Genomic DNA, 16,840 nt, shown 5'->3' on the forward strand with positions numbered 1-16,840 from the left:
ACTGAACCCCCACCGAGAAACAAAGGGGCCCCCACCCCCCCAACCACTAGGTGCACTCGAGGCAGCAGAAGCTCACAGCCCGAGAGGGGCCCCCACTGGCTGCACATCCCCCCCTTTTTTCTTTGCCTTTATTCTAATTCCCCCCCCCCCCGAACAGCCTAATCTCCGGTGTCTGTAGATAAGAGGCCTGTCAGCCAGTGGGGCTGCTTCCCCCTCCCCCCTCCCTCCCCACCTCCATTGCCCCTGTGGGGCTTCAGCCTGCTGCGAGGTGCCCGGGACGGGACTCACCTGCCCAGCGAGGGAGGTGACCATCTCCAGCCACAGGAGGGCGGCCTCTGCGCACAAGCCCCCCAGGGCCACGGTCTCTGTGTCGTGGTGGCGCAGCATCCACTCCAGCGCGGCTCCCAAACCTGCCTGGAAAATGAGCATCTCGGGGGACTGCGCAAAGGGTCCCCCCCACTGCTGGACCACAACCCCAGTGCCGGGGGTGTGTGTGTCCCATGTGGCTCCTGCGTGGAAGCCTGGCCAGGGGCCACTGGGTCCACCGGGAAGCGGCCCAGAGAAAGAGGGTCCTGACGTGGCTCCTGCTTCCGAATTACCCCCAAAGTGTGGGCCAAAGAGGGGCCCTGAACCAGGAAGGGACTGTGGTGCAAACTATGGCGACAGAACCTGCGTCTCCACACCGCAACACACACACACTTGAGGAAAACTCCTTTGGTGGGGGCAGCCGGGATCCAAAAACTCCTGAAGGGTCTTTGTGGGGGTGGGAAGTGTTTATGAACACAAAGAAAGCAACACGTGACAGTGGGACTGTTTGTGTGGGAGCCTTTCTTTTCTGTTATGCTCATTGTGCAAGAATTTGTATTTGCCCATCGTCATCTCAAAGAATTAAAAAAGATATACTTGAATGGGAACACACACACACGCGCACAGAGAGAGAGAGATTTTGTGTGGCTTAATCGGTCACTGGCTGTGAGAGGTGGATTGCATGGCGCAGTATCACGCACCTTACCCAAACTTTTATTCGTTAACCCTAAGGACATTCTTTGGGGAAGGGGAACTTATTCCCTCAGGTGGCAATTAGTTCCATGGGTTAACGTATCTTGTCACCAGGGAATCCCTCCTAATATCTTACTTTATGGTGGTGATTAACCAGCACAAGAAAAAAACAGTGTTCAAGTATCCAAAACTAAAAGAACAATGTCATGATAGCTAAGAAAAATATATCCAGACAGAAATATTGGTTCTTAGGCGACTGTGGGACCGAATGCAGGGACGCTTTTCAGACTCTAAGCACTTGTGAACTGGCCCTGTTTCAAATGAAGTTTTGACCGCTGACAGGCACGAGATGTAAGCAACACAGAGAATAATTGTGATAGCAATAATACACAATGGGAGTTTTGCAGCCCCCCCCCCACCCACCCACACATGAGCCTCCGCCGAGATGTGATTCCCAGGGCGGGGACTCCGCTGGCGATCATCCAGGCCCCTGGTCTCATCCGTGCTCTCTGCCACCGAGTGGATCTCAGCCGCCTAAGGAAGATCCCTCTCTCCAAGGTTCTCGTGTCTCTTGTTCTGCCGCTTCCTTTCCTGGGTTGGTTCCCACTGCGTCCTTTTGCGTTGGCCAGCAAACCACTTCAGCCCCCGCGAGCCCTTCCCTCCCCCACCCCCGCGGTGGCTTACTTGCGTTTCCTCAGGGGGCCGGGCCCCCCATGTGCCCAGCAGGAGCCCCGAGAGGAGGAGGTGAATCTCGGGCAGGTGGGCTGAGCTGCCCAGGGACGCCGCCAGCTCAGCTAATCCAGAGAGCAGATACGTCCGACACTCAAACGACGGTGGTGGGGAGCTCCTCAGGTTGTCTGAAACAGAGGGCAAGGAACTTTTTCTCGGGCCGCCTCTGAACTGACAGGGCCAAAGAAAAGCGGGTCCCCACGGAAGGGCCCGGGCTGCCTTCCCCTCCGATCCGCCCAACAAGGAGACGCGACACGAGGCCGTCGGAGGTGGTGGCGGCTGGTCTCAGCAGGGAGAGAAGCTTCTAGAGACTTCTAGGCGGTGGGAGCCGGGGGGCGGGATTCCGCGGGAACTCCTCCGCTGGGATTCTCACGGGTTGTTCTGAGTGGCAGAAGCTCACCCCTTCTTGGGGGGTTGGGGGGGTGGGGTTGGGGGTGCAGCCAGGCTAGAGGCCTTTGAATGAACTCTCTCTGGCAGAAGAAAACAGGGGTTTGACCCGTGGCTTGAATGTGCTCCCCAAAACCGAGCTGCGTTCCGTCCCCTTTCCTGCTTTTGTTATCTGCCTCCATTAATACCTGGAGTGAAACAATGCGTCAACATTGGTCGGTTGAAGGTTTGTCAACCAAATAACCAGAATTCAGTTGCATCGGCCGGCAAAAAGGGGCCCGGAAGGGAGCGTGATTCTCCCTTTTTGATCGAGCAGCTAAACCGATCAAAACCTGCAGCGCAAGAGATCAGTGCACGGTCCACGGTCCCTCGGGCATCTGAGCCGGGCTGCTGGCCTTCCTTCAAATGTGGTCGGGGTTAAACATGTTACAATAATCAACAACTTCTACAGGAACCAAACAGGGACAAACAAAGAGATGGAGGGAGGGAGGGAGGGGGGGATATATATGGCAGACATATTGAAATAATTATGATCCCCCGCCAGCCCAGCGGGAGCACGGAGGGCCTACCGGTCAGAAGGTCCAGCCCCTCCAGGCTGTTCCTCAGCCACAGGCCTGCCATCCTCACCCCCCATCCCAACTCATGCAGGCGGGGGCGGTGGTGCAGGAAGTGGAAGAGCAGTGTGGCTGCCAGCACAATCGTGGTTCTGTGCACGTGGCTCTGCATAAACATCAGGAACCAGTCGAGGCCCAAAGCCTGGAACATTTCTTCCTGGGTCCTGTGGGGTTGAGAGACACCGTGACACTTAAATGCTGTTCGCTGTGGCTATATTACGTGGCGGACTTAGGTGGAACAACAGAAATTGAGAGCCCTGAAGCGCCCTTCCTCACCCCAAACATGACGAAACCTCAGCTACAGCCCTACTCTTAGGTTCAAGGGACATAATAGCCGTGGAATAGGTAGCATCACGGGGACATAATGACTTCCTGGTGCTGTTTTGCTCCTGTGAGAGTGGCTAAGATCTGGCATCGCCTCCGCTACTGGTTTCTACCAGGGATCGAACTCCTCTTCTCTGTGTACACGTCAGCGGCAGGTGCAGTTACCTCGGGCACATACCTCTGTTGCTAAGCACCTGGCCCCCCTGTTCCAGGAGCTGCACAGACAATGCAGACCCTAGACGGAAGGCACGGACGGGCCATGCCAGCCAGAACTGGCCGCTACACTGGTGCCCGTGCATGCTCTCTTTTAAAAAGAAGATTTTAAAAATTCAAACAATTTTTTTAAAAAGATATCAGCCTCCATGGACCGTCACCGACCGAACCCGGTTCTGTGATGTCGTTATGACACCACCAGTGGGTTGCTACCAGTCCAGGCGAACTGATCCAAACTGGGAGGAACCCACCTCTGCTCTGGGCAAGTCATGAGAATCCTCTTTGGATCTGTCATAAGATCCAAACTTCCTTCCTTTTCCTTCCTTCCTTTTTATTTATGTATTCGTTTATTTCTTTATTCATTTACTGTTATCCCAGACGGTAGAGCAGAAAGCTCTATTGGGGATGGGAAACGGAGCAAAAAGATGGTTCTCCCACGCGCAACCCCCCCCCCTTTAACTTCCCCTACTTCAATACCTGTGTCATTTGCTGCTGATTAAACACTTTATTATCTTAAATAACATGGTTTGTGTAGTTTTGGTTATTGGACAGGATAGATTACAGGGAGTTGTACATTGTACTTTTAACCACTGTGAAGAAGGCCCATGGACACACCGACGGAGAGAGAGAGAGACGCTCTTACTTACTCAGGGGACAAGGGACGTTTGCCCGGCTGCACCACGTCCAGGATGAGGCTCAGCAACTGATTCCGGAGCCAGGCCGCCTTTCCAGGTGCCTGAGCCGGGTCTAAGAATCAGAGAATCCAAGTCAGAGTCCAGGTGAAATTCCGCACAGGGACAGATTTGGTTTCTAACGGGCTCACGATCCACCAGGAAGTCAGGTTGGCCAGATAATCCAAGTGGACTAGTGGCCGTAAGAAATTCCCCAAACATGAGATTATCCCTTGTTTCATTTTATCTTGTGCGTCTCGTGCCTGGCCTGTTAGGGGGACCGGGCACTCTCTCCTCCTCCTCCTCCTTCTTGCAGTTTCCCTTCGGAAGGGGGGCAGTGGGGGGCTTGGCTACAAGTGGGGCTGCAGTGGAGGGGGCCCCAGGGTTGCCATGTTTGCTTCCCTGCCTGCCTGGCTCAGCAGCTGCTCCGGCTCCTGCTGTTTTGGGGGGGGGGTTGGGGTTCCGTCGTGAGCTGAAACCCGGATCTGTCAGATCTGTCGCTCTTCCCCTTGGCCGCTCCTCTTCCTCCTCCTCCAGCCTCCCCCCACCCGAGGCAAACTTAGACCTGGTGGTTGTCCAGCAGGAACAGAGGCCTTCCACAGGCTCCCAGGTCACAACCGCAACCATTCACCCGCAGGCCCTCCCCTCTCTGCTCCATGGACAGGAGCCTCTCCAGCGCCCCGGTCTCTCTCTCGGCCCAACTCCCGTGTCCTTCTCAGGAGCTGCAGGGCCAGAGTTTGGCTTGGAGGGGCGGAATATTAGCTATGAGCAGCCGGAGATGCCAAGAGGAACCCGGGGGGGGGGATTGGGGGGCTACGGGGCTCTTACGTGGCAACGCCATTTCCTGACACGTATGGGTGTTGAAACAAGCAGAGTGCTTGAAAAGAAGGGGTGACGCAGTGGAACTGTGACCTGCCACACAAATACTCCAGGGTGTGAATCTGTATTGCAACGCGTGTTTTACCCCTTGTCCACCTCCGGGTGTCAGAGACGCAGGCCATTATGTACACATAAATAAAAATATTCTTCTTCTTCTTCCGTTTAGCAACACACAATTCTGTTTCATACCTTGTCCCAATGGCTCTGCAATGTTACTGGGCAAGGTCTCGTTTTCATCGACAGACGCCGGACGTAAAGTGTAAACCAAGAACAGGCCGATCCTGGACAGGAGGAAGTAAGTCGCTTAGATCCAATTGGGAACAGGGAGACCTTCCGGTCACTCTCGGGGGGAGCCCCAAAGCAATACTGTACAGGGGGCTCACAGGAGAAACAAACCTGGCTGCTGCTGCTGAGGTTGCCCCCCCCAACCCCGGGTGTCCTCGCAAAGGAGGAAGACGAGTCTAAAACGAGACCTTTGCCACGAAGGGCAGCTGAGCCCCCCCCCCCGGGTGTCCTCACTAACCTCAGAAAGGCTCAGGCAGGAATTAAGGCCCCCGTACTTTAAAAGATGCCAACACTCTTTGCGACTCTGGTACGGAGGAGGAGGGGGCTGAGCAGAGGCATTGCCCCCACCCCCCACTTCTGAGGTTCCTCTGGGGCTGACCCAGCCCCTCGGCCCCTCCACCTCCTCCCTGCCGCTGACTGAGCCGGGCAAGAGTGGGGCTGGGAAGAAGCAAAGGGGGCAGTGAGGAAGAGGCCTCCCTTTGGTTCCAGCCCTGGGGCTGCCCTGGGGGTGAGGTGGGGGTTTCTGTTTGCGGAGGGTCTGCAGGAGCCGAGTGGAAGTACCAGCAGAGGTCTCGGGTGCTGAAGTGGCCCTGGAGGGAGTGGCGGAGGAGGAGGCAGATCTGACGGACGCGAGAGGCTGGGATCCCGGGATCCCCCAGAAGGAGGAGGAGCTTGGGCACCATCTGCACCTGCTGGGCGGGGCTTGTGGTGGGACTCTTCCCTCTGCAAGAGACCAAGAGACGATTTACCTTTTCCTGAGGCTCCGGGGCCTTTTGCCAACAACAGTAAGAATGTCTGGATTATCTGCCGTCATCAAAAATACCCTTTGCCAGACCTGCGTCCTTTTTGCTTGGACCATTGAGGAGGCTAACGAGCAGCCATGGCACTGGGAACACTGATTTATACTTTCATTGACTTCAGAACAACTGCTAAGAAAGATGATTGACAGCTGTCACTATAAAAACAAGGCTTGTTCGGACACCGGGCTGTGTTCCTTTGGTCAGAACACGGATGGACTCAGAGACCCTGTAATTGGAGTCTCTGTCCTGGGCACGGCTGCCGGGGGGGTGTTCCTCACCAGGCAAGGGTTTCCCGTTGGCACCACTACCAGCCCAGTGGCATGCACAGTTCCAGGCCCCCCATGTGTGCGCACATGTGCCTGTTGTTGTTGTGAGTTGTTGCTTCTGCACATGCTCAGGAAGCCAAATCTCATGCGCATGAGATTTCGCTGATTTTCAGTGGAGCAAAAAAATGCTTAAAACCAGCAACACCTCTGATGCGCGAGCATCCTCATGCGGGATTTTGGCTTCCTGTCCATGCGCAGAAGCCAAATCCTGTGCAGGCATGCACACATGCATTGGGGATGTGGAGCTGCATGCCTAGCGCCATGCCTCCTGCCGGAACGCCGTCCCCCACTGTCCACCCAGGAACCCAACGCTGGTTCTAACTTACTTCCCCACCGCTTCTCTTCCCCATGCACTGCGCGGCTGTCCGGCATGCAGGGCGCTGAAAGCTCAACCTCTGTCCATGTGCAGAAGCAAGAACCCGCAGAAAAGAGCAAGAAGAGAGAGCCCAAATCAAGATGGCAGTGGCCATGGACTGGCGCTGTCAGAACCAGCTCTGCGACGTTACTGGGGGTTTGGTACCGGTTCTGTAGACCCCATGGGGACCCGCCACCACCTGTGGCTGCCCTGTGAGTCCAGGATGCGCCTAATAATGGCTGACCCACTGTGTACCTGGGGGAGGACCGGAGGACGTCCGCGAGGTGCTTGAAGAGAGGGGGGTCCAGGTCTTCTGAGGCAGCGCCCCACAGCTGAAAGCCAAAGGGAAGCCAAGCGAGAGGGAGAGGCCATGGGAGGGGTGGGAGGGGCCCTCGGTGGCAGCGGGGCGTCCGCCTCTTTCCGCCTCCCGGTGCTCCAAATGGCTCATTCGTGGTCTCCTTGAACACGACTCCGCAGGAAAAGGTTCTTTTTGCGTGGAAACCTGGCAGGCTGTAGAGAAATCTGGGACTCCTGCCAGGGGCCTTTGTTTTTTTTAAAGAGAGAGGGACCCTCCCCTTATTAGACAGCGACATGCAGGAGTCTAATCAACCATACGTGACCCACGACGTAAGACTGAAATACTGCTGCCTCACATCAAGGGGCTCCCCAGGGAGCAGGCCCCTCTCCCTCCCTCCCTCCCTCCCTCCCTCTGCCACAAGGGACGTTCCCTCCGCCACGTGCATCTGGGGAGGGGGATTGGAAACAGTTTTAGTTAACGACGGCTCAAAAGCGGGCAGGGTCACAATTTCTGCTGAAAAAGATTCGGGAACTCTCTCTACATTTGTTGAGTGTGTGTCATCAAATTTTGGAAGCAAAGTTTTAGGAGGATTGTGGGACATAAGCCACAGGTCACTCACACCTTTCTGTCAACAGAAAAGCAGTAGCGTCATCACCTCAAAATTGCAGACAATCTGCTGGAAGGCCTCCAGGTTTCTGACGGCCGGCTGCTCTGTGCCGGCTTCCGCGGTGCCTCCGATGGACAGCAGGAGGTGCTGGATCCGGCTGTTCAACAGGTGGGACTTTTTCTTCAACAGGTGGGCCAGAATCTGCAGAAAGACAGGAGCCACAGAGAGGCTTGCTCCACCGTGTTTTATTTCCATAGCCAACAACAGTTAATATCCGTTATATTGCAGAATATGGACATTTAATTAACTCCGTGGAAAACCCGCAGCGTTATGCAGATTCAAGATGGTCACAACAAGGCATGGAGAGGAATGACAGGTGTCAACCTGAAGCCGGTTCAGAATTCTCTCAGCACTCCGTTGGTCAAAGGACAGCTGCCCTCTCCACCCACTTCCTCCCCACGCGGAGCCTCGACCCCCAAAGGAAGGAGGATCCACCTGCTCCGCCTGGGACCTTGGGCCAGCTGGGCCTTTGCCTCCCCTTGGCCGGACTCCCCCGCCCACTGGAGGAACCAAAAGGAAGCGACTGGGGCTCTCTGGTTTCAAGTCAAGCAAAGGGAGGGAGTTCTCGTTGGACCAGAACACCTCCAGGACCGCCTTCTGCCACATGAATTGATTGGGTCTCACAAGTCGGCCTTCTCCGGGTCCCGTCGACTAAACAATGTTGTCTAGCGGGACCCAGGGGAAAAGCCTTCTCTGTGGCGGCCCCGGCCCTCTGGAATCAACTCCCCCCGGAGATTAGGATTGCCCCCACCCTCCTCGCCTTCCGCAAGATGTTGAAGACCCATCTATACCGCCAAACATGGGGGGATTAATTTTCCCCCCTCACCTTTTCTGACTCAAACCCTTGAGATTGGTGTGATTGTTTTAGAATTGCTAATTTTTAACAATACGGGTTTTTTAAATATAGTTTATATTGTATTTGTATTCTATTGTATTTTATTGTTGCTGTGAGCCACTCTGAGTCCCTGGAGAGGGACGGCATACAATGCTAATAAAAATTATTATTGTTGTTGTTGTTGTTGTTGTTGTTGTTGTTATTATTATTATTATTATTATTATTATTATTATTATTATTATTATTATTATTAATTCTTGCCACCAAGAAAGCATTGAAGCTCCAGTTCCAAAGGCTGGAAAGAGGAAGAGCCCCCCCCCGCCCCCAACTGTGTCTCACCTGATATCCGATGTCCCCCATCAGGCGGTCACTCAGGGCACTGCAGCTCAGGACGGTCTGCAAGGCCTTGACGGCTGCATAAACCGCCTGGTCATCCTGAGCACTGGCCAGCAGAGCCAGCAGGAGGGAAGGGCCCCCAAGGTAGCTCAGGCTGACCACGGCCGGACAGGACTGGAAGGCCCTCGTCCCTGCAGAGAGAGAGAAAGAGAGAGAAAGGCTGACGGGAACTGAGTGACCGCTGAAACTCTGCCCAGGATAGAAAGAGCAGACAAAAACATGGCAGAGATGTGTAGAAACCCCAGAAAATAACCAGAGTGGTCATAATTTAGAAAGACAATTATTTCCTCAAATGCCACACGCAGTTCTGCACAAGTCCAGTGACCCTTTTTACACCAGTGGTGCAAGTCAGGCCCCCAAATGCCTCCCACGAGAAGGGTCGGCTGGCTAAAGGACGGTGTCACTCGCGCCCTGCAGGTGACAGGAGAGCCCGGGCCTTCTGGGCTTCTTAGGACAACTGTTTTTACGTCACCGCCTTCCCCCCCCCCCCAATGTGTAAAACCCAGACTGACCCAGACTATTTAGCCACAAGCAGCCAGAGCCAGATGCGGTCTTCTCCCAAAGACCAGGATCCACGCACAGGGCAAACCCCCCCTCACACACACACACACACACACACACACACACACACAAGATCTGGTGCAGACAACACAAACAGCACAAGATTCCCCTCCACCCCCCGGGGCTGACCCCTTTAAGGGAAATGGCGCTCTGCTTTCTCAAAGGTTCCTCCCACAGCGGCTCCTTCTGGGTGGCCCCCCGAAAGGCTGCCTTTTGGGGCTGGTTTAGGCGTGGTGGTGGTGGTGGCCGCCAGGGGTTTGCCAAACCGGTAGCCATGGCTGTCCAGCAGCCACCCCCAGTGCCCCCCCCCGGTCCCTCTCTGCTCTGGGCTGCTTCACCGGCCTTGGCAGCTTCCCCGCCGGCGCATCCTCACTCACACGCACTCACACGCACACACATGCACAGCGTGCCCTCCCTGACTGAGCGCGGGTCGGGGAGGCCCGTGCTGGCTTACCCTGCTGGCCCACCAGAACGGCCCCAATGGTCCTCAAGCCCCCGGGGAGTTTCGCAGCCGTGTTCTGAGCCATGAAAACAGGCGTCGCGTCATCGCGGGAGGACAGCTGCAGCTTTGGAGGAGGAGGAGGCGCATGGCGCATTAGAAGGCAAAGCACGCGTGCGAGAGAGAGAGAGAGAGAGAGAGAGGTTTGGGCATGCATGGAAGCAAAAGATTCACCAAAATCTTGCACGCGCATGAATCCCTTCGCAAGATTTTGGCATGTTTTTTCTTCCTGCGCATGTGTGGAAGGCCCGCGTGACGCTCCAGTGCCCAGAAGTTGTGGTGGAACGTGTGGCAGGGAACGGACTCTGGCAGTGCAATTTTAGAAGAGCGCCCTCTCTCGCCCTCTCTCTCTGTGCGTGCACGTGTGTGTACATACACATACAGTATATCTGGTGCATCCTTTTGTAGAGCCTGCGTGGATGTGGCACGGCGTTGGCATCATGCTCTGGGTTCCCCCTTATGGCTGATGTATGCGCAGCGTTATTTAGTATATTCTGGGTGCTCAGTCGTTGCAAATGGACAGGGAAGTTTCCTTTATTTATTTTATTTTATTTATTTAGTCAAACAATTGTAGGGTGGCAATTTGTACAAATAAAACATTAGATAAGTAATGATGAAAAGTAACAAAAGAGGACAATAGGGCAGGGACGGTAGGCACAGTGGTGCGCTTATGCAGGGCTGCGTCTCGTTGGGGCCTCTGAGGCGAGGGGGGGCCAGCCACCTCCCACCTGGTCATGTGACCATCGAGCCACGCCCACAAAATCAAGCCACGCCCACAGGGTGGTAGGAAAGCAATTGGGGACCCGCCCCTGGGCCAAACCAGAAGCGAATGGCCAGTAACTTCTGTGCTGCTGGGAGGGAAACAACACTGACTTTCCCCTGTTGGAGAGCCTCTCTGCCCCCTGGAGTACAGAGATGGAAGTGCAAATCTGTTGCTGAAAGGGGTGGGGGGAAGGCTGGGGGCCCCTCCAGAGTGGAAGCCTTCTTTAAGGCCGCTGCCTGGGTGAAGCCTGCCCCTCCCTCCCTCCCTCCCTCCGTGCCCCATCTCACCACCAACGCCTTCCCTCCCAATCGTTCTGTGTGTGTCTCTGTGTGTGTGTGTGTGTGTGTGTGTGCTGAGGACCCACCTCTTTAGCGACCAGGCGCCCGTCCACCTCGCCGTAGCCGTCCCTGAGGCCCTGAACGGTGGTGTGAGAGGAGCATCTTGCATTGATCCCAAAGGAAATCTTCTCGGGGGCCACCAAGGGAGGGCTCTGCACGTGGCCAGGGGAACCTTCTCCTGAAGGAAGAAGCAAACAACGCAGGGGGGGGGGGTCGGAGGGAGCCGGGGATTGTTCACTCCCAAAAATCAACACACGCCTCGATTTACTACACACACACACCAACGCACATGCAATTAACAACTCAGGGGATGCCAAGATTACATTTCCTCAAAAACTGGTGTCCAGCCACCCGCCATGAACGGTTGCAAGTCCCTGGGGGAGGGGTGGAAGGAGCCGCGGATGGCCGGCAGGGGTGGGTGGGCAGCCGCGCACCAGTAGCGGACACCAGATGCGCAATTTGCACACGACAGCTCCGTTGCCAGCCCCCTGGGTGCCACCATCTCTTGCCTTTAATTTTTCGTATTTTCTGTTTGCGCCCATGCGCAGAAGCAAAACCTTGCGAGGGGGCACATGCGCACGCAAAACACCCCACCCTCGCACTCCACTGCTGGCGCCCCCGTTGGCAGATCAGCGGCTGGCCTGTTGCCCGGGCTTAGTTGTTTTTCTGCCCCGATAATTTATATCTCCCTGAGCATTTCTCTCTCAGCGTCTTGCTGTCCGGATGCTTCGAGACCTCGGTCGTGAGAGCCGCTGTCCCCCCACAGCCGGAGTTGCTTCCACGGCCACCCCAGGACGGAAGCTGACCCAGGTTGAAAAGCAAACTGGGGCCAGGCCTAGCGAGGGATCGATCCGCTTTTGGGGGAGTCACTGCCAGGTCTGGTCCTACCTCTAAGCTCCACGGCCTGGAAACTGCTGCAGTATCTGGGACCGAGTTTTTCCATCAGCTGCAGGGTCTCCGCGGGGAGGGCCTCCTCGAATAAGGACAGGGGGCCTTGGCGCCAAGACAAGCGGGACCTCTTCCTCCAGACCGGCGGTGTAGCCACGAAGCCAAAGACGTCGATAAAAGAAGCCGGGTCCATGACGGTGAAGCTCCCCGGCAGTGGGCGGATGTACTGCATCTGCAGGAGAAGAAGGGAAAGGAACGGCTGGTGCTGCAGGGAAGGCGGGACAAGAAGCCACTGGTGGGGAGGCCCTGCCAAGAGCGGAAGAGGAACCTCCTGGCCGTGAGCGCAACCCCTCCAGTGGGACAGAAGCGGCCACCAGAAGTCATAGTGGGGGCTTCAGTCCCTGGAGGCTGTGAAGAAGAGGCTGGACAGGGTAGGGGGTTTCCTGCTCGAGCAGCAGGGGGTGGACTAGAAGACCCCCAGGGTCCCTTCCCGCTCTATTCTGGCTGACCTGGCCGTGTACTGGAATGTATGGAAACATGCTGAACCTTCTAGCTTTATATATATTTACAGGGTTTTTTAAAGCCTCCATATAAGAGCCGGGTTGGCGCAGTGGTCAGAGTGCAGCCCTGCAGGCTCCTTCACCTAACTGCTAGCTGTAGTTCAGCAGTTCAAATCCGACCACCGGCTCCAGGTGGACTCAGTTGCAGTCTGGCCCTTCTTTCCACTTTCTCTCGTGAGGTAGAGCGTCAGCCGTGCTGGAATCCGGAGGGAGGGTAGGAAAGAAGGGAGGGAGGGAAGAAGGAAGGAAGGAAGGAAAGAAGGGAGGGAGGGAGAGAGGGAGGGAGGGTAGGAAAGAAGGGAGGGAGGGAAGGAAGGAAAGAAGGGAGGGAGAGAGGGACGGAGGGAAGGAAAGAAAGGAGGGAGGGAAGGAAGGAAAGGAGGGAGGGAGGGAGGAAGGAAGGAAGGAAAGAAAGAAGGGAAGGAAGGAAAGCAGGGAGGGAGGGAAGGAAGGAAGGAAAGGAGGGAGGGAGGAAGGGAGGGAGGGAGGAAAGAAGGAAAGAAGGGAGGGAAGGAAGGAAGGAAAGAAAGGAGGAAAGGAGGAAAGGAGGAAAGGAGGGAGGGGGAGCTGCACTCTGCAGGGGTCCCACCTTCGCAGAGCCCACCAGGCTGCCATTCAGGTAGGCTGAAACGGTGCAGATCTGCTTGGTGTCTTTTGCCACCGCCACCGCCAGGTGATGCCACTGCCCCGTCACCAGCAGCGGAGCGCACCGGAAGCGAGCCTGGCACAGGAGGGAGGTCTCGTCTTCGGGCACCATCGTGTCTGTGTTGCCACAAGGGGGGGGGAAAGGGGGAAATAATTTGCCAGGCTAAACAGTGAAAGTGAAGGGAAACGTTTTAGCACAAGGCCAGGGGGAAATGGGTGGGGCAAAGGGGGGCAGGTACCAAGGAAAAGCCCCAAAGCACACATACACACACACACGGCCCCATCACAGGCAAGGCCTTGCCAAGCGGGAGCAGCCCCAGACAAGACCTCTTCTGCACAGATGCGAGTTCGGGGGGGGTGGGGGGTGAGGTCAGAGGATCTTTTCCGTTCTTCAGCCCCAAGACAATCAGGGACTGGGGTCAGCCTGCTCTTACACTGAACGGACTCTGGTGGACAGGCGTGGCTGCTGCTGCTTTAACAGGATCGGGGGGGGGGGACAAATCCATGTGCCTGGAGCATTTACGCCCATGTTGCAGAACTGTTTTCTGGGCACAAATTGAGAGGTTGGTTCTTAGCCTTCCAGGATACTCAGGGCTTGGGGATTTTAAGTTTATTTATTTATTTGTTTATTGGATTTTTATCCCACCCTCCTCCAAGGACTCAGAGCGGTTTACAACATATGGGGAAAAAAAAAGTTCTGAAATCCAATAAAACTAAAACCATCAGTTTAATCTAACAACAGTCCCATCCGGTCCACCCACCTGCCCCCCACTCAGCATGCGCTCACTCATGTTAGGGTCCCCAAGACTTTTGGCCCAGGAGCATCTCCGGATTCTTACAAAAGGCGAGGAGGGTGGGGGCTTCACGAATCTCAGGGGGGAGTTGATTCCAGAGGGCCGGGCCCCCCACAGAGAAGGCCTTTCCCCTAGGCCCTGCCAAGTGACATTGTCTGGTTGACGGGACCTGGAGAAGGCCGACTCTGTGCACTCGAGCGGCAGGAGGCGGTCCTGGAGGTAATCTGGCCCGATGCCACGTAGGGCTTTGTCGGTCATCACCAGCACTTTGAATTGTGTCCGGCAACCAATTGGCAGCCCAGGCGGAGTGCTGGAGAGACCCGCCAGGCCCTGGTCCCCGTGCTTTCCCTGGGGCCACTCGCGGTCCCTCCGGCCCTGAGACCCTTACCCAAAGCCTCGAACGCCACTTCCTCCGTGGAGACGGTCAGACAGCCTTCTGTGGGAGAAAACCGGACTGCAAAGCAAGCGAAGACGTCTTCAGTCCTCGCCATGTGGCGCATCACGGTAAGGAAGTGCAGCGGGTGGTAGTCCCGAGCGGAGCTCATCTCGTTGATCAGAAACCAGGAGGAGAAAGTGAGGCCGTCCGGTGGGGGGAACCGCCTGATGCCTAAGAGGGGGCAGAGAAAGGGTCAGCCGGAGGCCGCCCAGAGCAACGGAGCGGCCCCAGCCAAGCCCCTCGGAAAGGGTGGGCCCACAAAACGTGGCAGCTTCCACGGAGGAGCAGAGGGTGTGTGAGGGAGGCATCCAGTTTACTCAACCGAGTCCGAAATACACTCTTGGGCGCAGAGGGAACGGTCTCCCGTGGGGAGGGCTGACCCCGGCTGACCCCGTCTCCTCTTCTTCTCCCGCATGAGCTCAAGGGGAATGACACCCAGAGAGGCACAAATGCACGCACGCACGCACGGATACATGGAAACACCACCTGCGCATGCATCTGTTCACCCGCACGTAGACCGTCTGACTATAACGTGGGCCTCGGGCCCCCCAGCCTCTGAGCCGGGTAGGCGCTGCTCTCCACCGCATTGGAGCCCACGCTTTGAAGACGTTGTTAAGAAACCATCTACCTTTTCCGGATCCTCCCAAGACGGAGCGGTCAGCGCTGTGGCCTAGGATGGTCGCCATGCTTGGGATGAACAAGCAGCTGAAACCACAAGGAAGTAAAAACGGGAGTGGGTGCCTTTCTTTTTAATGTAAGTAGAGATAAAGGGGGGGGGCATACAAATCCAATTAATAAATGAATAACCAAGTGCACAAGCAAGATCTCCCCCTCTCTCCCCCAATTACTCCTGAGTCGCCCCCTCCTCTTTTGTCATCCCTGTAACGGCTCCATGGAAATGTGAGATGCGTCTTCGGACGAGGGGCAGTTCCTCCTTTGGTCCTTTCACAGACGATGCATAAGACTTTAGAGGAAACACCCCGATTTAATTCTCAAAGCAGCCAATTCCCCCTCCACCCCCCAATTTTTATCCAAGGCAAGGACCCCCGTGTTGCTCTGCAGCCCCCTCAGCCTTGTCCCGCAAAGGCCTCCCCACGCAAGAAGAGCCCTCGGGGTCCAGAGGGGAGGGGGTCCCTTCCGTGCATGTGGGCAACCCCTGAAGTGCTGGCCGGAGCCGCCCAGTTTGGAGCTGCCTCGGGGATCGGACTGGGCAAGGACTGCCATTGGGAGAAGGCAAGCGCCCATCCATGTCACCTGCCGATGTGCCCGCCCCGAAGTCTGCACCTGGGGGAGGATCCCACAAGGCCAGGGGGGCGGGGGCGGTGGTGCTGGACCATCCTGCCCAGGTGTGGGTGGCCTTGGTCTCTAGGCTAAAGCTCAGCCAGCGTTTGGCGTGGGTGGTGGCAGCCCCACAATCAGGGATGGGTGGGTGGGTTTCAACTGGTTTGCACCGATTCAGGAGACTGTCTGTGAACTTTTTGAGCAGTTCAGAGAAGCCGTTGTTGGAAGAAATCTCCTTCCCCCATTACCGGGCTAATCCTTTAAAGAAGGCCGGGAGGAAGCCGTTTCTAGCCTAATGTTCACTTCCTCTCAGGTTGCCTTGGAAGAGCTAAAGGTTCTTGGCAATGCGCCCAGATCTTCTGTGGCCTGGGCTTCTCCTGAGATTTTTTCCCCCCTCTGCTGGTACTTTGCTTTGTTTGGAGCTTGGCTTTCTTAAAGGGGAAAGGTTGTTTTGAGCTTTTTACAGGGCTGTTGGGAGGAAATACTCCCCTGCTGGAGTTCTTCCAGCCCCAACGCAACAGAAACAGCTGAATAATGAAGCTTTTAATGACACGGCACCAAGATAAGTGACCCTCAGCAAGGCTTCTTGGCTAGCTAGAAAGAGTGACATATGCCCTTTCTGAATTTTGATCTGAACCTGGTTTTTAGTGAAATTTAATTCTGTGCTTGATGACATTTAATCCTGAATTTATTAATGAACTAATTTTCCCTATTCAGCTTTGTTCGGAAGGGAAACTGTTAACCTCTGTCCCTGAAAAGGAGCCGGGTTGAGACATTGGGCAAGTTCCTGTGTCTATTTGTTCTGGCAATTGGTCTAACAAGCAACAGCTCCAGTGTTTGCTCTTTTGCTACATTCCAGTGCTAATTGCATTCTTTGTAGGCTGTGAGCTCTGACAATGAACCAGACAAGACTTATGTTTTAGTTTTAAAAGGATTTAAACTGTTGTGATTTAATTATTTGTATTGTTTTTGAATTCTTTCCTGCCTCGTGGCTTCTTTTTCTATCTTGGAGGGGATCTTCCTTCACTTATTGAGTTGTTCCTGGCACTGTCTTTTTGGGGTGTACTTCCAAGATGCAGCATGCAAGCTTGGCACTTATTTTTCTTTACTGCCTTTCTGGGACGTGTGATCTTCTCTTAAATCTGGATGATTTCCTTAGGATATCTTGTGAGGTGAGACCAGCTGGTATCTTTAATTGGATTGCTTGTCCTGTGGGTGAAAGGGTGGGCTTCAGGAGTTCACTCAGCACAGGAGTCATTCAGTCATCCAGGTCACAGCTGTCCCAAAGGTGCTTTTG

At 55.4% G+C, this 16,840-nt stretch overlaps 1 protein-coding gene across 1 annotated transcript in view; it reads right to left on the reverse strand.

Moving 5' to 3' along the window:
- Positions 1 to 16,840, reverse strand: part of WDFY4 (WDFY family member 4) — a 99,087-nt gene that overhangs the window by 59,813 nt on the left and 22,434 nt on the right. Inside the window, exons 15-29 of the mRNA XM_070751471.1 lie at positions 14,891 to 14,967; positions 14,215 to 14,433; positions 12,977 to 13,149; positions 11,828 to 12,059; positions 10,966 to 11,117; positions 9,794 to 9,905; positions 8,722 to 8,909; positions 7,536 to 7,688; positions 6,838 to 6,914; positions 5,663 to 5,824; positions 5,006 to 5,097; positions 3,914 to 4,013; positions 2,685 to 2,893; positions 1,684 to 1,856; positions 289 to 414 (exon numbers count right to left, since the gene is read on the reverse strand). Coding sequence (XP_070607572.1) covers positions 289 to 414; positions 1,684 to 1,856; positions 2,685 to 2,893; positions 3,914 to 4,013; positions 5,006 to 5,097; positions 5,663 to 5,824; positions 6,838 to 6,914; positions 7,536 to 7,688; positions 8,722 to 8,909; positions 9,794 to 9,905; positions 10,966 to 11,117; positions 11,828 to 12,059; positions 12,977 to 13,149; positions 14,215 to 14,433; positions 14,891 to 14,967 — 2,245 coding nt within the window. The remainder of the gene's footprint in view (positions 1 to 288; positions 415 to 1,683; positions 1,857 to 2,684; positions 2,894 to 3,913; positions 4,014 to 5,005; positions 5,098 to 5,662; positions 5,825 to 6,837; positions 6,915 to 7,535; positions 7,689 to 8,721; positions 8,910 to 9,793; positions 9,906 to 10,965; positions 11,118 to 11,827; positions 12,060 to 12,976; positions 13,150 to 14,214; positions 14,434 to 14,890; positions 14,968 to 16,840) is intronic.

Source organism: Erythrolamprus reginae, chromosome 4, assembly GCF_031021105.1.
Source record: "Erythrolamprus reginae isolate rEryReg1 chromosome 4, rEryReg1.hap1, whole genome shotgun sequence".
NCBI classification, from domain to species: domain Eukaryota; kingdom Metazoa; phylum Chordata; class Lepidosauria; order Squamata; family Dipsadidae; genus Erythrolamprus; species Erythrolamprus reginae.